The 22,741-nt window shown below is 41.9% G+C and overlaps 1 protein-coding gene across 21 annotated transcripts in view; it reads right to left on the bottom strand.

Annotated features, from left to right (window-relative positions):
• Window positions 1–1,575: 1,575 nt before the first annotated feature.
• Window positions 1,576–22,741, bottom strand: part of MICAL3 (microtubule associated monooxygenase, calponin and LIM domain containing 3) — a 188,131-nt gene continuing 166,965 nt past the window's right edge. For 14 of the 21 annotated variants that reach the window (XM_052790710.1, XM_052790708.1, XM_052790707.1 and 11 more), the window contains 5 exons: window positions 19,862–19,912; window positions 10,112–10,177; window positions 7,680–7,779; window positions 6,599–6,672; window positions 1,576–6,514 (listed from right to left, as the gene is read on the bottom strand). In XM_052790710.1, coding sequence (XP_052646670.1) covers window positions 6,330–6,514; window positions 6,599–6,672; window positions 7,680–7,779; window positions 10,112–10,177; window positions 19,862–19,912 — 476 coding nt within the window. In that variant the 3' untranslated portion in view covers window positions 1,576–6,329. The remainder of the gene's footprint in view (window positions 6,515–6,598; window positions 6,673–7,679; window positions 7,780–10,111; window positions 10,178–19,861; window positions 19,913–22,741) is intronic. The other 7 variants (XM_052790715.1, XM_052790718.1, XM_052790720.1 and 4 more) reach the window with 3 other exon arrangements.

Genomic DNA, 22,741 nt, shown 5'->3' with positions numbered 1-22,741 from the left:
GCCAGTTCAAATTTCAACCTGCGGCCTCCAGGGTTTAGGTTTTTTTTTTTCCTTCCCCTTCTCTCTGCCTGGAGAAGTTTCATTTCATGCTGGCGGGATGGGGGGGGGTGGGGGGTGGGGGGAAGTGTACTGCCACACCAACCTGTGTGCAGGACCTTGCACTTGGCCTTGTTGAACTTCATGAGGTTCACACGGGCCCACCTCTCCAGCCTGTCAAGGTCCCTCTGGACGGCATCCCTTCCCTCCAGCGTGTTGACCGCACCACACGGCTTGGTGTCGTCGGCAAACTTGCTGAGGCTGCACTCAGTCCCACTGTCCACGTTGCTGACAAAGATGTTAAACAGCACTGGTCCCAGTACTGACCCCTGAGGAATGCCACTCGTCACTGGTCTCCACTTGGACATCGAGCCATTGACTGCAACTCTTTGAGCGCGTCCACCCGGCCAATTCTTTATCCACTAAGTGCTCCACCCATCAAATCCATGTCTCTCCAATTTAGAGACAAGGATGTCATGCGGGACAGTGTCAAATGCTTTGCACAGTTCCAGGTAGATGATGTCAGTTGCTCTTCCCTCGTCCACCAATGCTGTAACCCTGTCCCAGAAGGCCACCAAATCTGTCAGGCACAATTTGCACTTAGTGAAGCCATGTTGGCTGTCATCAATCACCTCCTTATTTTCCATGTGCCCTTGCACAGTTTCCAGGAGGATCTGCTCCACGATCTTGCCGGGCACAGAGGTGAGACTGACTGGCCTGTAGTTCCCCGGGTCTTTCTTTTTTCCCTTGTTAAAAACGGGGGTTATGTTTCCCCTTTTCTAGTCGGTGGGAACTTCACTGGACTGCCACGACTTCTCAAATATGATGGATAGTGGACCCGCAGATGCATCTCATCAGGTCCTGTGGACTTGTGCACCTTCAGGTTCCTCACCCAGACAAGATGCCTTTTCTTGACACATGAGCTGGTGAGGTTGAAACTCTGAATCCTTCCAGTTTGTTCAAGGGGCACAGCTCCGGAACTGCACATCGCTTAGCTAACCTTCCTCAGCTGGCACAGTGCAGATGAGACACAGGCATGGAGTGGTGAAGGCTTAAAACCACACAGAAAGTCAGCACAGAGGCATTCATGTCATTCACTCCTTATTTTATGGAATGCTGCTATACCAGCATCAGATGTTCACACTAGTACTACAGGCTAAGGAAGTGAGCTACAGCTACAGAAATGAAATCCTAGTTCCTACAATTCAATGTACATTACCTTCACCCCTTCTTGGCTATTTATTGTAATTTCTCTTCACAGTGAATCCAAAGAAACAATGTAAAATATGGAGAAAGAAGGGCTATGTATTGGGGCTGTATCAAGATCGATTTATTTGTATCTCAGATAGTTCAGATGGGCTCCAAGTGTTCCAGCAAAAGAGAAATTGAAGTCAGGCCCTTTAACACCTAGATTTTTATCTCATCTCAAGATCACCTTCCCTCAGCTCCTGGCTTCCTCTTTAATCATGAACCATGGGAATGAACTTAAGGGAAACAAATGGTAACTCCACCAACAAAAAGAAAAAAATAATTAATTACTTTATTTTTTTTTTTTTTAGTTCAGTTGGCCATCTGAGGTGGTAAAATCTCAACACCAACGAAGCAAGTGTGCATAAAAACAAAGATAAAACACAACCAAACAGAGAAAACAGGCTGGAACAGAGTTGGGGTTTTTTTACAGGTATGGTATATGCTTTTCTGTTAACACTCCATACATGCCAACCATAAAAGCCTTGAACAATCTGAATATCAGAGTTCACTTTCATACAAAAGGGAAGATGCCAAAGCAGATCCCTTCCCCTGGATTAGACTTCACACACACACGCATGCACGCACAGATACAGAGTATTTAAATTACTGCAATGCCATGACAACATGGCATCCTCCCCTTCACACCTGCTTTCAGCGACATCCTCATCTGCCCAGCTACCCTGCCTATAGCAGTACTCTGAGCAATCCAAAAGCAGGAACTTTTGGAAAGCTTCTAATCTCTGTTATTTTGCAACGGTCGGAAGCCAGCAATCTCCTTCTCTGTGAACTATATACAGGCTGGTTTTTAGTATGCTTTAGAGTTCTCTTTATTGCAGACAGCAATGACTGAAATTCCCATAAAGCCATATTGTGGCTTTTCAGTTTGTACACAGGAGATTTTATAATGCAACACCTTTGTCATCCACTGGTGTCTGGTGTAAACACTTAATTGAAAACTCATTTTAAAAGAATGTTAACCAAACAAGGTGTAGCTGTGCACATTTTAGGAACAGCTGCTAAGAAAATGGAACTGCCGGCTGCTCTAGATCATGCAGTCTAGACCACTTATAATACTTCATAATGTTCAGGATTAGGATGTATAAAAATATTAAAAACCACCAGAGTGCACACAAATGTGGTGACTAGCTCTATGCAAGCACCGTGTTCTAAAAGAGGCCTAGGCATTGCACAAAACTCAGATTCTTGACCCTGGGGGTAACCCAAGGATCCACTGGTGTCTTTACATACAAACAAATATTTACATAAAATGCAGAGACAGATAGAGAGAAGGACAGACTTTTAAAACTTGCGGTTTGCTCTAAAATATGTTCAGCAACGCAGTTTGTAACATGCCCTAGTGAGACCATGGGGTATTGGTTAACTGAAAGAAGGAATATGTCTGGAAGTTGGAGCTGAAACATCTTGTCACCTCCCCACATTAGTTCTTTGAAGCTCAGGATTTTACAGCCATTTGTGAGTTTTAATGAAAACATGGTTAAAAGGAACAGAAGAGTTAAAAAAAAAAGAATTGTACTGTGAAAACAGCAGATTAGTTGTTTTGGCAGTCCTCACTCCCCCATCCCCATTTGTCTCCCAGGTGTTTCCAGGAGGTGGTATCCCCCTCCCTTCCCCATAGGGGACTGAAGTGCTTGCCCCATCCTCAGTGTGCTCATTTCAAAATGAACACAGGCTAAGTTCCAAGCTCGGCTCTCCTCCTACCTACTGCAGGGAGGAAGCGGCCAGCCCCTGGTATGGACCGCGTCACATGGGGATGGATGCCCTTGCGTGCCCACTTCTCGCAAGCTGAGGGCCTTTTTGCTACCCTCATACACAGAATGGACACGGGTCATTAAATGCACATGGCTGAGTCATGTGCTGCTGCCCACCCGGGCAGCACAAAGAGCTAGAACATCCTACTTGGATTCTGATACAAATAAGGGATCTTGTGGTCACAAGAGCCTTCTTCAGCTTTAAAAATATAAAATTTGAATTAAAAATATTCAGATAGTAAAAAAACCCCAGTATCTGATATGCAAGTCATATTCTTAAAGTGCAACGGAACAGCAAATACAAGTTGTGCCTTTTACAACCATTTGTAAAAAAGGCCTTTTAACATTCCCTTTCGTGTATTTTTAATTAATTTGCATGTGCGATGTTAGCTCTTCATATTCATTCTCACTGCTGGAGGCCTTCAGCATAACCTAAAGAGTTCAGGTTTAGAATATGCGGTTTTCCCCTGCAGTAGGGCATTACACCGTCAAGTGATACCACTCTTCAGTATTGCAAAGATCTGGCCGGCGTCCCCCAGCATGAAAGGGAAAAGTAGTAATCTGGTATTTCTTCTTCAGGATTTCTTTCTGTTCTACAGCTCACATTCAATGATCTTTTGTTAGCAGTTAGATGTGGTCCATATACCTAGTGCACTATAAAATGGACTGAGGCCAATTCTCTCCACAAGACAGTTTACAACAAACTACGTTATCTAGCTTCCCTCTTTCTTCCCTCCTCCTCTCCAGCTTCCACTGGCCCCTCAAATGCAGACTATGTAAACTACCATTGCCAATTTGACTTGTGCAGCTGGCCCCTGCACTGGCAAATGGGGGGAATTCTGTTGGACATCCTGTGGGTAAGCCAACTCTCTGTGATGCTGGTATAGCAGGTACCACTTGCTAACATGCACAATTACGAAGTAGCACTGCAGCTGCCTGCCTGCTTGGTTTCAGGAGCATCTGGATTTAATTTGTAATGCCTTATCAGAAAACACTAGGGGGGGGGTAAAGGGGGAACACTTGAGACAGAAAAACCATGTTTCCACAGTTAATAACCAGCACTGCTCAGAGTCTCTGGGGACAGTCCTACCCATTCTTCCTCAGCCTGAGGTATGCTCCTGAGTCAGAGGTGAATTCAAATAGACCCTGGCTTACAGAAGACCTCTCTGAAGGAGGTAGAGAACCAACAGCAAGAAACCATGCTAAATTCTGTCCTGGAGCAAAAGATTAAAGGATGTTCAGCCCTGCTTGGGTGCCTTGCACCAACAGCGTAAGTTCAAGCTGAAAGAGTCAGTACACTGTATGAATATGCTTGGGAATGGGACACTTTCACAAAGACATTGGAGAGCAGGCTTAGTACTTCTTTAACAAGAAGAGAACACAGTCAACCTCCCGAGGGGGGAAGACCTCTTAACACATCACGTTAAGGGTGGGACACGTACCCAATGCACAGTACTATTCCAGCTCTGCCGGGACAAGTTAAGGACATAGTGTGCTGAGGGAATTTGTCAGTGAATGGCGCTGAATTGCTCAGTGCATATCCTGCTCATTGGTTAACATACGATTACAATGAGTACCCTCCTGGCTGAAAAGCAGCAGCTTCACGAGCTGAGCCAAAAGGAGCTTCTTCCATCAGATGCAGCAGGAAATGTGCTATTTTTGTTTTCATGGAAGTCCCTCTAGCTGTATCTCAGGAGTGTGTCCCCCCTCCTTCAGTGAGAAAGAGACATACGGGATATTTCTACCTCACAGCTTTGGCCTTCTTATTATAAAAATGTAAAATTTAAATAAATTATAGGTTTATTAGTCCAACAGAGGGAATCTAGGATGCAGAAGAAAAGTATGCTAGGAACACAAAGAGATTCTTACAACTCCATGAGTGCACAGGATTTTGTCATAAAGGAAAACTCCTAGGGCAGGATACATCCATGGGTACATAAAGGCTGTCCTTGCTGTGAAGCAGGGACCAATCCGCAGTAGTGTCTTTCTCTAACAGAGTTAAAACACTCCCTCCTCAATCAAATATGTGTAAAAATCAAATTATTAATAAGAACACTAATAAATAGCCACAGGTAACAACGTCCAGTAATTTAGAAGTGGAAGTTGTAGGATGCAGCAGGCACACACACCCATCACTCGTCCATTTTTTTCCTAAAAGATACAAAAATGAATCTTCTTTCAAGTATTAAAAAAATAAGTTAATTGACATAAAAGGGTCAAAGTGACTGAGGGCCCAGGCAGGTCTTAAGCTTTGTTTCCAATGTGCAAAAACAAAATACAGAGGAAAAAAATAAAAACACTGAAAAGTCTTAATGGTGGTTCAGTCACTTAAGGACTTCTCCCTTTTAGGGGCCTAACAGCCAGGGAATGCTGCCTCTTAACACCCCTGCCCCAGCACACACTTACCACTGTCCCACAGTCAGTATTTTCCAGTGTCAAAACAGTCACAACAAAAACAGAACAAAGCAGCCCACCAGCCTCTGAGCTGTGGCCATGAAGACTAAGGCCAGCAGTAGCTGTCTCTCCAGTGTGTAGCAAAGCAGAAGGGCATCTTCCCTCTCTCTTCTTCTCCCCTTTTTTCCCCATAAGATGATGATTTAGGAGGCTGTGATAGGGAGAGAGTCCCCTGATGCCCCGATCTCTCTAAAAACCGGGAGGCAGAGAGTTTCATCACACATACTAGTAGTATCTTTTCTGTCTCATATTTCTTCATATCCATGCGTAATGATCAACTGCAGGTTTCTTTGGTGGGGAGGAAGACTAAAGAAAAGAAGGTGTTGCCCTGGGCTTCTGGAGCTCTCTCTTGACAGCTGACTCCACCATACAGGCTGCTACAGGCTGCTGTGGTTTTCCAGAGAGGGTTGCCACTTCCCTCCCTTCTATTAGAACTGGTGTAGTAAAAACGGGAAAGGAATGGACTGCCATAAATCCAGTTTAGTTAAGGGTACTTCTTCCCTTAACCTCCATCCCCACACATGGATTATTCCTTTCCCTCCTACCACACACACAAAAATATGGTCCATTGTATAGGACCTCAAGGAGACTCCACAGTCTCAACTCATTATCTTCAGCTTGGCTTGCAGACATGTAAAACTTAAGCTTCTGGAACCAACACACTTATCAAAAGGCTTCTGAGTGCTTCAAACCAAATCCCTGCATGCTGTCGGACCCTTTGGAAGTTTCCCCTTCAACATCTTCCTATCCACATAATTCTGGCGAACTCAGGGTAGGCCAACTGGACAACACAGACCAGCGGAGGTAAATGTGTTAAGCTCAGGACCAGTTCAAGCTAAAACCTTTGGAAAGCATGACTGCCTCCAGGTCCTTGTCTTCTTCTTTTTCTCGAAGCCGTTGCTCCTCAAGGAGAGCGACGAGAGAATCTCTCTGCTCGACTACTTCTAGCATCTCATTCAGGATCCTCTTCTCCTCTGAGAGCTCCTCATCTGTCTTCAGATGATCTACAGAGATATCAAAAACTATCAGCATACACAAGGCTAGAAATACGCACATACAATCCACGGAATGTTCCTTTTTGCTCTCACCTTCTACTGCCATCCTCTCCCGGAGTTCCTGCTGTAATCGACTCTGCCTGTCTTCCAGTTCTAGCTCCCGAGCACTGAAAGGGAAATATCAGGAATCCAAGTTCTGGGTATATTAAAATACTCCATACATTGCTTCACATCCATTCTCAATTTCTGCTCCCCTTCTAGATATCTGCTATGCATTTTACCAATCTGTTTTGGAACAACTCTTGAAACACCTGAGATATATAACTATATTTTTTAAAGATTTAAATGTACTTTCAGCATCTCAAGTTCTCTACCTTCAGCTAGGAAGTGCAATAGAGAAAGTTATGCAGATTATAGGTGGGATTAAATCTAAAACAGTGTGTAGGAACAAACAAATCTGCAATCACTGCAAAATTATACTTTACCTCTATGTATCTCCTGCCACTTCCCACTCTAAAGACAAAGTTGCTTATCAACTAAGGACATGTCAGGCCGTTGCCTTTCCAGATTACAATGCAGACAACATTTTGGGGCTTTTCTGACACAGGCACTAAGACGACCAGCCTCCACACTGCCTGGGTCAGCTGACATAGTCAGAAATTAATTTCAGTGAATTTGCAGCATGGGGACTCAGAAAGTTCCCCAATTTCATTAACAGGAAAAAAGCCTTATCATCTGAGCCCAAATGAGAGGCACTGGGGTCCCACTACAGGCAGAGGGCCACATGGCAAAGGTGACTAAATTAAACACTTCTGGCTACGCTTAAAAGTGGACTACCAAAACCAGGAGGAGTCACACATTATTTCTGCATAGCTCGAAAACACTTGTGTAAACAAAGACATGTTTTATCCAAGAACAGCTTGGGAAGGGCTCAGAGGTTTAAACACACAGCCGTACTTCCGCATGTGCATAAATAGTTGGAACTTTCATTCCTTATTGCATTATTCCTTCTTCTATCACTCCTCTGAAACATACTCAGATTTGTATCTCAGCCAAGAATCAGCCTAGGAGACTGCTGACCTCCTGTCATTATGGGGAAGACAGTACTGACAGATCTTCCAATACTATTAGTAACACTGTAATCCCCCTTTTGAAGCTTTGCAGATTCACTCACAATATCATCAGTTCAGACTCGTAGCGAACCAAGGCATTCTTCTCCTGCACCAGCTTGAACCACTCCTGCATCAGCTTGGGATCATCCTTCTTACCCATGCCTGCCAAAAAAGAAACCTGGTAAGTTTTCAGGTAACACCCTGTGATCCTTACAAGCCCAAACCGCAAAAACAACAATGGGGCAAAATGTGCAAAGAAAGCCGAGCAAGATGCTGCCAGAGCACTCCCAAGCCGGGTCCATTCAGTTTGCCTAGAGTACACAGAAGAGTAGAAGTCACCTCCAAAAGGATTCTCTTCTCTTTAGAGCCTGATTTTTTTTTTTCCCCTTTCTGTTTTTCTTGTGATTGCTTGTTTCTTCCTCATTCTTAATGCAGAAAGCCCAGATTTCTGTAAGTATTTCAATTTTCCTTTCATTAGAAGAGCATTATAGATCCTTATGCCAGCTACTTAAACGTATGCTCATCAGAAACAGATTCAATTGCCACTCCATGTGTTTTACCTTTATTTTCTTCAATTGCATGTCCTCAATCTTTTCTTTTACTGGCCAAAAGTAACATCTTGTCTTTTCTTTTTTTCAATAGCTAAATAAATCTTTCCTGACTGCTCCTCCTAGCCACGTATACCTATCCATCTTGAAGATCCCCTCTGCACAGTGAACACAGAAACTACTTCTACTGTATTGCACATCAGCACTGGAAAGAAAAAGAATCCCCAGACACATTTGCTAATATCAAAGCAGAATAAAAATACCTTGGGCCTTGGCCACCTAGTACAGAACTCTTAGTTGTTATTTCATTTATTTTAAAACCCACTCCTAAACTTACTCAGTAGTCTACTGATGAATCTCTTATCTGTCAGGAGTTATGTGGAATAAATCACAGAAAGCTGTTCCCAAAGCCTTCTGTTGAAATTTACCAAATGCAAGAGCTTACCAGGGAAGCTCCTCCTAGCAATCTCCTGGTCTGGACCACTGATTCCACACTGAACTACCTGCAGATGAATGCTGTGACTTATATCAGACACCCTCAAGGACACTAGCAATGTGCCTGCCTGCATGGAATTGGAGGCAGGAGCAAGGCCTCAAATCAAGCTCAACAGTATTTTTGGGTTGCTGCATCCTATCAGCTTGCACTGCATGTAACCCAGGCATCCTGAAGTAACTAACACCCCTGTCTAAGTTTGTTATTAAGGATATATACTATCTACATCAAAATCAAAAACTCTCAAATAGTCATCTTGATGCTAAAAATAATCAAGCAGCAAGCTTACTATTAAAACTCTGGGAAACACTTCACAAATACCACATTAATGGCTAGTTAATTCAGACCTGTGCCCTGCCTCCATCCTTAGGAGCTCAGAGAAGTGCTGCACTGGAGCTAAACAAAGGAGAGCCTGCAACTCCTAGTAACCTGCAGCTCAGGCTGAGAATACCTGCCTTTGAAAAACAGTAATAGCAGACCCTTGGGGAATACCAGACCCAGTTGTACCACCCTAAGAGCCTCTGGCTCTGTGGACTTTATACCAGTGTGTTGCTCAGTTCCAAGCATTCCTTTCTGAGCATCTCTGCACAATATGCCCATGTGGCGACAGGAGAGGGAGACTGTACATGCAGATGTCCAGTGCTGTGGCGCCATGAAAACACTGGGAAGTCTCCCCATCCTTTCCGATGCCAGGATGTATAGAAAACAAATGCCTCTAAGAAAAAGCCAAAACCACAACACTACTGACCTATGAAATACATAAGTATTTTTAAACAGCCAACGAGCAGAGGAATAATGGGAGGATTGGAGAGGGAGCACCGACAACTGATGTGAGGGAGCACCATGGAAAGCAGAGTAAGTGGTTAGCAAAATTACACCATGAACACACATAAACAACCCCTTCCCCCATGCCTTGGCAATGGAAACTCTACAGCAAACTCCATTTGGGACAGTTAAAGAATGCACTCAGCAAGACAGATGAGGGAAAACTGATCTAGCTTAAGGTTTGTTGGTTTTTAAAGAAACCAGTCCTTATAAAGACACAGTATTCCTTTAATCCATATATACTAATTAAAAGGCCGTATTTAAGGAAGCAGATTGTCTTCCCTTACCCCACCTTCCAAACATCTTTCAGGAGGAACAGAGAAATTGAAGCCACCAAATGAAAACAGAAACTTTTAAGTGTGATGTTACTGCTCCCACCGCTGCTGCCCAATGTCCCTCCCAGTCGCTACACCTTCCCTAGCACAGCTGGGACTAGCAAAAGGGATACTGTACCTTTAATAACTTGCCACAGGCTCAGAGAAGCTGGTTACCAGGTTGCTACTGAGAAGGTTGGTTTGGGGACACAGCAAGAAAAAGGCTGGGGGCCTTGTGGTCACTAGCTGACTAGTGCTGCTACGACAACCCAGCTGTGGTCAAGGAGAACAGGGAGCGTGTGAGGTTACGTTACCTTCATGGGCACAGCAAGGGCAGAAGGAGAGAGGTCTACGACGTGGTGTCCCGGCATTGGGCTCAACTTCAATAGGACCAAACGAGGAAGAGGAAGAGGCAGGAGAGGAAGAGGAAGTTGGAAGTGGAACGGAAGAGGAGGAAAGGGGTGAAATAAAAGACAAGCAAAGGACAAAAAGCATAAGAGTGAGAAAGAAAGGAAACACAAGAAGAAAAGAAAAGAAAAAATACAAGAAATGGAGAAGCAGAAACAAGGGATACACTCTACAGATGAATAATGTCCCTAATAAGCACAGAAAACAGGTAAGAGGTAGACTGAGGTACTGGTGAACTCTTACTGAGCTGTACAAATACCAGGCAGGAGGTTATTATTACTGTACTTTTTCCTAACATACATTTTTCAATCACATGGTCTTTAACCAAAAGGTTTGTGAACAAGATGTCAGGACGAGCAGAGATGAATATTTAACTCCTGCTGATAAATGTCAAATTTCAAGCAGGGTTACAAAAAGTCTCGCCTGCATGCATAAGACACCAACTGTAAGCAGCCACCCTACCTTAAAGCTTTACCAGTACCATGCTCTTAACACCATGGCAGCATCCACTGATGGCGAGTGTCCTTTTTAATGGAAAATAATTTCTTCAGACAGGGAACATCATGGGAAGAATCTGATTAACGTGGAACCAGCCTGCCAGGATCTGCTGTGTCAAGTATGGTGAGTACACATGTACTCAACTGTACTGTTGTGCTTAGAAGGGAAAAGGCTTTTACGTGGATAAAAAAAGTGATTCACATCAGGGTCTGCAGGGGCAATGACCAACTGAGGGCTTTGCAGAGTTAAAATGGTAAATTTAAAGCTCTCCCTTGACATTCTCATTTCACAAAGCATTTTAAAGCTTACAAGTTCTGTTAGTATCGGTGACTTATTGAATCTTTTTCATCACCCAGTGAAGGACAAACATTTCTCATCTCTAAAATGGTTCAGCTGTTTTAACACTGAGAATTTGCTTTTCAGCTGTACTTAATGTTACAGAGATAAACAGAAGGAAATAACCAACATCACTAATAGTTACAGGAGAACATATGCACCAGGAAGGTGATGAGCCTGAAACATCAGAGCTAGCAGAATGGAACATTTACTGCTCTCAATGCACAACCGCATCTATAAAGAGGAGGCATTTCTGTGTTGGGAAAAGGCATAAACTCCACAACAATAATATGGTAAGAATAACACTTATTCTGGAGAAGTCAGCAGAGCTTGATATATGTGGTTTGGAGACAGCTTTACAGAACTAGACTACCAGTGAACTGGGAAGGCTTTAGAAGGGACCATCACAGAACTAGACCAGCACACAGAGGACACGCTGGAGTGAGAGGGAGAGCACATCGGCTTCAAAGCCTGTGACTGAGCAGCGTGGCTTTCTCAGACAGGAAGAAACCTCTGTACTGGGAGCAGGAAGGGGCAACATTAGGAGAGGTGCCACAGTTGGCCATATGACAGTTACAAATAAAGGATCGTACCAACATTAGTTGACAGTACCAGAACCTTAATTCTAGTTGTTCAGAATTTTCTGACTTCTTCATTTAAAATGGAAGAATATTAGGGCTTTTTTTTCTATGATTGCCATTTCACAGGTTAGGTTACAAAAGCAAAAACAAACAAGAAAAACCCCAAACCGCAAAGGCACTGTGAAGAATAAGCTTCCACACAAAGCAGAGCATTTAGTGCATGTTACCTGTTATATTTTTTTATTTCATATCCTATCTTATTCAGCATGAATTCTTCTATATATGCTTTAATTCTCTAACTTGGTCCTGGGGGGATCAGGAGATGGACATATAATTATATGGAAAAATCCACTTCAATTTTTCAGGGTTTGAGATTTCATTCAGAATTTTGTGTCTCTGTGTGTGTGTGTATGGAATGTTGATAACTCAAAAGCAGCTATATTTATACATTTCAAACCATGGACATACAGACTTGGTGAGGAATTCCCAATTGGCCATATTTGATCTGAAAATAAATATCTGGTATGTGAAAATGCCATTCATCTCATTGCGACATGACCACTAACTACTAACTTGTCATCACTAAGCAAAGGGGCTGATCCTAGGAGAAGATACCATCTTTGGTCTTCAGCAAAAAGCCACAGGACTTACATAGCAGAAGGCTGTAATACTGAACCCACTCGCTGCAATTGTGTTTTCTTCCTTTGCTCTTAGTTGTGCTATTTTTTAACAGAAATATTATCCTCCCACTCTTGCCTAAGGAAAACATGTCCTTGAATCAAGTTACAAAGTCCATGGTATCTATAATAATCCTGCTACTGGAAATGTTAATGTTGCTTTTCAGTAAGGTAATGAACATAACCTGTACTATTAAGAACCTTTCCAATTACTCCAGATGTAAATTATAGTTGCATCAGTGAATACATGTTATATGATCATTACAATTGCTTTGGAAGTCCAGCCCAGGATGATTAGCAAGGCTTTAAAAAGTGTTCCTTATGTACTGGAGGTCCTAAACAGTGAAGACAGAGTAAAGTGCAACCTGAAAACTTACCTCTTCTAGTTCTCTAAAAGCTGTGAAAACTACACCAATTATTATGCTCTAAAATACATATAATGCAGTAGAATTCTAAATATATTTTTTAAAAATTCTCTAAGGTGACAGTCATGAAAACTGCCTCCCCACCCTTGCTAATAAAGAGTATCGATACATGTGGTACAGATACTACAAGCAGACTGAAACATGAACTTTGTAACTTTAAGAGGAAAACTATTTTATCATATTTCCTGAAATGGAGAAAGATTTTTCGCTGACAGTAACAGATCTTTAAGTGTATTCCATGTCACACATTTCGCCATTCCTTCAGATTAACTCTTTCAAGAAAAGGCCTCTTAACTGTTTCAGAAACAGAGAACCGTGGAAAAAAAAAAGATCGTTTTGATAAATGGAAAAAGCATTCCCTCAGCCAGCTGATGAGTTTAGATAGTGATGTGTATCATCAGATCGTTCACATTCCTGTCAAGGTTAATTTTTTAAAAAATACAACTTCACAGCAAGAGCTCTCACTTTGTATATTTATGTTTAAAGATAACCCTGGGAAAAGGCTGAACTTATTATCCAGTACTATTAAAAAGGAGACCTATACAATACCCTTGTTCACAGTATGGTGTCAAAACCCATCTCATCTACCTCGCCCTTATCACTTGTCCGACTGCATAATGGAAATCCTTACATGTCTTCTTATTTCTCCCAAAGCCATCACCAATCCTACAGTACATAGAATTATGGTTATATTATTATTTAGAGAAGAGAAATCACCACTTCATGGGCTCATTAAATTAAAAGCATGATCATCACTGCAAGACAATTTTCCTGGCCATGGAGTCAGGGCCAGTGGGAAAAAATTTTGATAAGCAAATAAAAAACAAAACAAAACAAAACAAAACCCAATCCCCTTTCTGTTTAAGTTTCCTCCACCACCAAAAATCCCAGGCCAGGTCTGGCAACACAGGTCTTCATCCACAGCATGGGAAGAGCACTGCCAGCAGCAGCAATACAAGCCACCCACTGCCCCACTGAGGCAGTTTGCTCAGAAGAAGCTGAAGGGTAAGAGAAGAACCATTTCTGTGATGATTCACTTCTCAGGTTCCCTCTGTGCTGTCAGCAAGAGTCTGAGGTGTGACCATAGGTTCTGGACAGAAAATTATGACTTATTTTTTCCCCAGAGAGGCAAACCCACCAACAGACTGTGTTAATCACCAGTTGTTCCTTTTCAATGCCACAAAGCAACTTTTCTGAAATGCACGTAAAGCCTTCAAAGCAGAGCTCAGCAGCCCAAGTAGCAGAGAGGCAAGCAGAGGCATTCAGAAGGGCGCACGGGGTGACCGGTATGGAGCCAGGAGCTGCAGCATGTTGAGGAAAGGACCATGCCCCAGCTCCCGAGCACACTGAACATTCTGGAGAGGTAGAAGCTCTGCCTTGCAGATTAGGCACATCCCATCAATAAAGTGACAGGAATTATCTTGCCTCTGTGAAAAGAAGCCTTCGCCAGATCTTTCTGGGAAATCTTTCATGCAGTCATGACAAGAAAGACCTTGTTTGTCATGGTACCCTTGAGAGATTGCAGACTTTGCTACAGTGGTGGAAACCAAGAGCCAGGCCAAGAATAAATACCGTAGCTCACCACCACCAAAACAGGGAACAGAGATTGTATAGCCACCATGAAAACATACCTTCCTTTTCACTGTATGTTGTTCTTTATTACACAAGCTACACTGGACTGTTGTCGTCTTTTCTACTTTTGATTTTCCTATTGTTTAAAGAGCAATACTTCAGGACTGATTTTGCCCTTTTCTGCTGTAGCTGCATAACATTTCTTCATAATCTGAAGCACAGTAGTAAAAACGATCAATCAGGATGAAGAAAGCACAGGAGAAAGTTTGGTGTGGCAGACACCATTATCCCAAGCTACGGTTCACATTGATGCCCTTCACTATTTGCCCATGTCCTGTGGTGTGAGAGCTGTGATGATTTCTGAGTAGTGAGCCACTGCAAATCAAAATGACTTGAACAGATACACCACAGACCAAATGGGATCACATCCTTTGTAAGCTTTGCATCCGACGACTTTGATTTCTATATTGCCAAGTAACCAGGGCAGTTTGGAAATCAGTAACACTGGGCAGGAAATCCAGCTCTGAGGCTAATCTCGGCTCTCATGCTGCTACTTGACCTCACAAGCTAAGAGCATGATACTTTAGAAATTCTCATTCTACTAACAACTTCCAACACCCATTTAGCAGGCAGACTAAGAACTCTAATTTTAACTCTGTGCTTAAAATAAGGATCAGTCCAAAAGAGATCAGTAAGACAAACTGTGCACTGATCAGAGGAAATATCCTTTTTCCCACCTTTTAAAAATCAGTTATGGTCAGAAACCCGAGTACTGAAAAATAAAGCATTCCAACTTTACTATTTGGTGCAGCTGTTCAACAGCAGCAGCATTGTAAAAGAGCAAGAATACAGAAAGCCACCTCTTGGAGAATAGTATCCACACAACTGCAGGTATTATAAAGTTGAGGGCAAGGATTCTGACAATTATCCCATAAGCACATCACTCATTATGTCTGACCTAACAGTTTAGTAAAACTGTGTCCAACCCAATATCCTCTAAAGCACAATCACTAGAAGAAACCTGGGGAAAACTCATAGACCACTGAATTGTCATGCAAACTGAACTACACCTTTATTTATCCAGCAGAAGGCGGGGTGGGGTGGGGTGGTGGGGGGGGAGGAGGAGCAGGGAGGGGAAAGAAAACTAGGGAAAGCAATAGTTGGAGCAGAAGATACACACAAATGACTGCACAGGAACCTTCTGCTTCTACTAGACCTCAAGGCACTTCAAAATGTAGTCAGAATTAGTACAGTCCTGCACTGACCCTGTCACCCAAGACTGTTAGTTTTTGTGTGCAGTTGTGAGACGTGTGGAGAAAGAAGCAGGTAAATGGTAATTGCTTTGCTTCCACTACCTAAAAAGTACTTCAATTATACTTAACAAGTTCTGCTTATCAAGTGCTCTTTCCTGCTCCAAATTTACAGCAAAGAAAACATGTTACCAATTCACTTCAGTGTCAAAAGCAGCTGCAGACTGCGAAAACAATGTTTATCTTAAAACTCCACTCCTCTTCCAGGAGAGTTGTGTGTGCCAATCACAAGAAATAGGACTGTTCCCACTTGAGTATATCAGACTCCAGCCCTGCAGACTTACATCTACAGGACTTTAAAGGACGTAGTCAGCTCAAGTATTATGAAGAAGTTAATAGAAAGTGAAGTTGTTGTAGAGTATTCTTTAAACAAAGTACAAAGAATTAAAAAAAAAAAAATGCAGTCGCACTTTTTCCCCCCTGTTTACCTGATGTTCATAAGGCACTTGACAAAAGGGAGAACATATGTCTGAAATCAGCACTATCAAACATACCAGCTGTCTTCCTTACATCCTTCTTGCCTGTCTTGGCATACTCCAGCCAAGAGCAAAGCAAGATGGGAATGTGGAGCTGTTTCCTCAATGATTCCCTGCTGGGTGCAAGGAAAAGGAAGCCGCTCATTTGAACACAGAGGGAACAACGGAGGTACTTTCCACAGGCAGACAAGGAACAAACTGGGACAAGGAACCGGTGGGTAAGGAGGAAGTAAGGCTGGGACTAATTAAGCAAGGAGACTAAGAATGGAAAATACTAAAGGAGAAGAGACAGAGAGGAGAGGGGGAAAGGGGTAAGGGGGGAAAGGCAGATTTCTGGAGAAGATATGACCTACAATTTTCCAGACAAATAATGCTGGGTAGAAGAGGGACCAGAGCCCAAAAATTCTGGGAGAAGGCCAGAAGCAGGGATTCAGACTGAGGTGACTCAGTGGGAAGACTAGAGCAGGAGTGAAAGACTACGAACAGCTAGCAGGGAGGAACAGGAGGTCTGAAGGGTAGAATACTAGGATTTGTCAAGAAGGTAGGATTAAAATTAAATGCCTGAGAAGCAGAAACTGGGACTGAGAATGAAAATGGAAGTGAGGTAAGGAGCTTTGGATGGAAAAAGACAGGATTAGGACAAGAACTGTCTGGAAAGAAGGAATAAAAGGGACAAAGAGTGTGTATCCACCAGACCACTACATCCTTCCAGTGTCTGGCTCAGAGTCCGTGTTTTCAAGTCTCACCATTCCACAGCTGCCAGCAAACATCTGTGAAATCCACTGACCATGTCCCATTTCCTCTCCATGAGGATCTACACAGAGGATGACAACCTAGTGTTGCTACCAGTTATTCCATAAGGACATGAGGCAGAGTTCTCTGCAGTGGATCTATAGGTTATAAATCTGTTGATATATCAACATAATACAAAATCTTAATTTCAGTTGACTTTGCAAACTTTGTAATGTTCTTTTAACATAACTGCATATACGATATACACATAGGAATAATTACTCAGAATTGAAATGTGACCATCTGTAGCATGAAATGAAACATCTGCTTTACAGCAATGGTACATGACATTCTAGAACAGGAAGAGAGGATTATGGCATCTGAGCAGAGCAACAGGGGTAGTTAAGATAGCAATCTGTAATCCTGCAAACTGGAACTTGACCAAGGATGTCAGAAGTTACCACTCCCTTGCAGAAGTTGTTGCACAATCTGTAACAACTAAATGAAACGCAACTCTCATTAGTGTAAAGGAAGTGCAGAATAAATTAATGTCCTAATCATTCAAAAATTATTACCAATTTACAGATAACTTCTCAAAGTATTTTGCAATTTTGCTTATCATTCTACTGACAGCATGACTCTAGAGTCATGCCTATGCCTCAGAGACACAAGTTGCCAGTAGAATAATTAACTACACAGCCATCCTAGCTGCTTATAGCGCTCAGCAGGACCACACAGCCACATGGCGTTCCAGGGATTTTAATGGCACTTCACCCAGATGCAGCATCCTGCACAGACATGTTAATTTTGAAGCTGAGCTCTAAATCTGCCACTGAATAGTGACCAGTATCATCAGAGCAATGTATCCCTTCTGGCAAAAGTGTTCTGGCAGCCCCAAAAGCAAATATAAAGCAAATTACAGAGGCAACAAAACAATACTGTAAAGCCACATACTCCAGGCAGGCTCATTGCATTTAAAGGGATACTGCCCAATACAGTTTTTTAAAGCTTATTTCAAAAAAGGTATTTTTGAGAGGAGCAGAAACTTGATATAGTTTTAAAATGTATCAACCATTTTTAAAAAAGTGAACATTGTCTCTGACTGTTGGAAGCCCAAGTGACTGAGTCACCGTATAAATAAAACCAGCCTGTTATAGAAGATCAAAAATGACCACTCTGGGGTAACTGAGTTCACAGAAGTGGAAAAAGCAAACATGCAAAAAAGATAAACAGTAAATTCAATATTCAATTAAGATTTTCTTCAACACAGTAATTTTTTAAGTGACAGTGTCCCTTTAAGTAAAGATAATTTTGCATTTCTTAAAGCCACTATTAGTGATTTTGATGGGATTGCTGTCTCTAAAGAGGCATTAGGAGGAGAAGCAGGAGGAGGGAGAGGTATAGTGGAAATAGCATTAAATAGGGATAAGGGTCTGTTAAGTGTAATTCAGCATCAACCCTTTTACAGCTCCTACCCTATGCACATACAAGTATGGGCCAGCCCTGATGGACATGAACAGGAAGATGGTTTCAAAGTCTCGCTGCAGAAGATACCCCAGGAAAGAATGCCAGAGGGACTGAACAGTGAATTAAGCACAGGGCTAGTGGAGGACTATCACATCAAATTAGGACAGAGGGGAACTGGGCAACAAATTAGGTCTACTAAGCAGAAAAGTCTTCCATTTTGAATCTTGAACTTATGTGGATACTCTTAACTCAGGTGGATGTTCTTCAGTAAAAGCCTATTGTGCCAGGACAATTTGGGGTCATTCCCAATAGCCAGCTACAGATAGACACTATGTGGGACAGTCTCCCGGTGGAGAAGGAGAAAAAAATGACAGTTAAAAGCCTCAGCAAGATTATGTTTGAATGATCAAATGCAGAACACAATGAAATCAGGGGAAGACTCCTAGTGTTGTGTCTTGGATCAGGCCTAGAGCGTGTGGATCTTCCACTCTGTGCAGCTGGACTGTAATGCACTCCCTCAACAAAAACACAGCTCAGTTCAAGCAACTTTACACTCTGAAAGACAAATGAAATGAGACCCTCTGATGACCAGGCAGACCAGGCAGAGTTTGCTTTCTCTTGGATCCACTGACAGATGTGTTCATTTTATAAGAATAGATTTAGGGTGATTAAACTAGCAAAGGGAATTTTAATTTTCAAGATGGGCAAATGCTAAACAAATGCCATTTGCAACCCAAAGTTATCCACCTACTAAGGGATTCAGGAAGTAACATTAATTAAAGAAATGCAGAATCACGGTGCAGCATGATGACCAGATTATAATCGCTAAGCGAAAAAGAGCTAAACACTGTAACGTGTGTTTAGCCCTAAATGGGATATTTAAAAAAAAAAAAAAAAACCAACATAGCAAGAAGCTTATTAGCTGTGTAATGATGCAAACCGGGCTGACTGGAAACTCAAACAGCAGATTCCAGCAAAAATGACTGGAACTGTCAACAGCAGATTCTCTCCTGACCTTACAGTAAGACAAAACAAGAAAGAAGAAGAGTCTGTCATCTACAAGTGTTTCCAAAGTTCCTTGAGGGAGCATTTTGTTTTTGTTAGATCATCAACACGCTCTGGCTTTTTTGGAAGAAGCAAATGAGCCTCAGGAGGGGAAGAGGGAGACAATGGCATGACTAATCCTTTACAGTGCTGTTAGCTCTTGGGAGGTCAGTTCTGCTGTCCCCTTCACATTACAGTATTTTCCTACAGAGATGGTAGAGTTGGACTGTGCAAAGGAGAAGCAAAAAACCAGAACAGCCTTCCACTGCTAGCAGGGAATGTGGCTGGAGTGAAAACAGTAAGTAAATTTTAAAATAATCACCACTGTGGAAAATAGAAGAGGGAGCCTTACATATGGTTTGTGGAGCATGCCAGGATCTCCTCTTCCTGAGCTGGAAAAGGGGTTCTGCTATAGCCAGTCATGTGCAAGGGCTGCTTCTTCTTGTTTGTGAGCCAAGGATGGGTGAAGTAGGTGAAGGGAGGGGTGGGGAGGAGTGTCAGCAGGGTTAGTGTCAGCAGGAGGTTCAGCCATACATACCACCCAGATGCAAGTCGATGAGGTCACTGTAATAAGACTCTCCCCAATAGTCTACAACAAGGAATTGGTGAAGACAGTTATTGAACCAGATACCCACCCTAGCCCCACACAATCAAAGCAATATATGAGAAAAAGACATACAGACAGAAACAAAAAAAAAGGCAAACAAGAAACATGCAGCTATACAGGTGGGCACATATATATATATATATAAAAATTGTATGTCTCTCTTTCTCTGTATATATACATATATGTACACACACACACAAATATATCACAAACATATATATTGGGAAGATGAGGAGAAAAATCCCAGGAGGCAGGCAAGGACTTCCAAGGGGAAGAATCAAGAAGTCTATACAGAGACACTTGACCTATTTCAGCCTGCATCAGCACCTGAGACTGATGTCTTTCCTGTTCTTGCTGAGAAAAGCAGAACTAATCTTGTTGCTTACATGCTGAGCAATATGTCAGAAGGAAACAGTGTAATTTCTTAGGTCGCTGCAGGAAAGGTGTAAAGGGTTGATTGCTTCCAGGCAAGTGAGTGGAGGATGCGCGTGTACGGCACACGGGTGGCAGGCACTGCCTGACTGCTGACACGAACAGCAAACGCCTAAGTGTAGAAAGAAGGGTATGTGTGTTTCTGCTAATGCAGTATCTATGCCAGAGAAGAATCTGCACAGAAGTGTGCAGAACAGAGACGTGTATGTCCACAGCTGCTAGAGACAGGTAAACCATGAGTCTAGCACCGTGTAATGTTTCTTTGGGGAAGAGACAGATGGGAGTACCGAGAGCACTATTTCTCACTGCATACTATTCACTTGATGTAAAGAGGTGGCTCTTAAATTTTTCAGTATTGATCTGACAGTAGGATACATTTTCCCAGCTCTCAAAAATGACTATCAAAGTGTATGCTAAAGGAGGATAAGGGAGAAAAAAAAAAAGGTTCCAGAAATTTCTGATTTTACATATTTTTAAGTTAATAATTGAAAAAAATGAAAAATCCACACAGGAAATCAAAGTCATAAGCATGTCCAAACAGGCGAATGCACTATAATATGAAGTACTGTTACATTAATAGCAATCCCATTCTAGGTGTCTCTTGGGACACCGCAGAAAAATGGGAAAATTTTTCGTTGAGATTATCCTACTTTACCTTTGCAGTGAAATACCATGAAGCAAAGGAAAGGGGCAAGGAAAAAAAGGGATGACAAAAGCTTAGACCACCTGTATATGACAAACTTGCCACCTGAAATAGAGCTTACATTGTCACTTGAAATAGAGCTTACATTCCAAATCATTCATTCTTGCTATGAATGCAACTATCAAAGGCTGAGATTTTCAAAGATAATCACAAAGAACATATTAAGGCAATTAAGTAGTCATAGGGTGTGAGATCATTTATTGAATCAGAACCTAAATGTTAGATAGAGCATTCAGCTTTTAAAAGAATAAAAGACCAATTGCACCTGAGCCAATTTAAAAAAAGGAAAATACAAGGAGGTAGCCAACAAGGTGCAATTATTTTGTCAAAATTAAAGTTGACAATGACCTCCAAAATATTTCTGGATCTGATTAGTTGAAGCTAGTATCATCATCCAAATACTCCAACTTGACAACTATCAGATAATGAGTGAAATTCCTGGAAAGAGTATTGAGCTGTCTGTACCTATTACTAGGATCTAAATTGTCTGCCATCTCTCAGGAAGACAGGAGGGCATTGCTGTGAAGAATTTATGGACAGTCTTCTCATATAAGTCACTTGGCAAGAACATATTAGCGATGATGCAAAATGGATGGAAAATAGAAGCAAAATTAGTCTAGAGTAAACAAATTCTTACCTATAGTACTGGGTTTTGTTCTTACCAGTCCAACTGAAAAATATTTTTTTCTAAAAATGGAAAGAGGTCCAGAGATCAGCGATCTGAGCAATTAGAGTTAATGGAAGACCTCTACAAAAGCAAAATTTGAAATTCTTCACAGACAGGAAAGATGACTAACAGGCAACATGCTAAAAGGTGGTAAATGACATAGACAAGTAGTTCAGATGGTCTTGTTTATCTTTTTTCCACAACAGAAAAAGAAAAGAATCATTACAAAATACAGAATTCTGTTTCTTCTGTCAGGATTTTCAAATATCTAGTAGTAGGAAACTACTACTAATACTATCTAAAACTTTGTATTTAAAAGCCTAAGTCAGTGAATGATTTGTTCATTCCCTACAGAGAGGGAAGCTGAATAACCCACTCATTACAGAGCCTAATATGTTCTCCTAGAACAGTTAATACTGGTTGCTGTCTATGGGACAGCCATTACTTTGCTCCCACATTGCAATCCTTCTCTATTTATGTGGACAGAGTATGTGCACAGGAGGCATACCTCCCACCCTCACCCATTTCTTCCCCTTGTACAAGCTTATTAAAAGGAAAGAAGTTGTTTTTTTTTTTTTTCAGATGACAACACCACTTTATACACTGCCCTTCCCTTTTTTAACTTTTGTTTACATGGTTTCATTAGGGGAGGGACCAATCAGAGACAAGAGCATGACTCCACAGCTTTACACAAAGGTACTTGCTGAATGTGGTGGTCACTGTTAGGTCAGTATCTTAGGCAATGCAGATTAAAGAAAATTATACTGCCCTCCTGAATAAATTAATGGCTATTGGAGGCAGAAATTAATTGTACTCATGGAATGTGATGCCACAGACTTTAAAAAGAAGAAATTCATTTATTTTATTGCAAATATATGTAAAATGTCCATGCAAGAGTGGTTAGAGAGGTGAAGCATGGAATTAATTTATAATCTTGTGTTTCAGTCAACACAGGTTAGAACATGCTTTTTTTTTTTTCTCCCCCCAACAGAATGTGTTACTTGTTAAT

The sequence above is a fragment of the Harpia harpyja genome, chromosome 6, assembly GCF_026419915.1.
Source record: "Harpia harpyja isolate bHarHar1 chromosome 6, bHarHar1 primary haplotype, whole genome shotgun sequence".
NCBI lineage: Eukaryota > Metazoa > Chordata > Aves > Accipitriformes > Accipitridae > Harpia > Harpia harpyja.
Note: the sequence above shows the minus strand (reverse complement) of the source record. Positions and strands in the feature narration are given on the sequence as shown.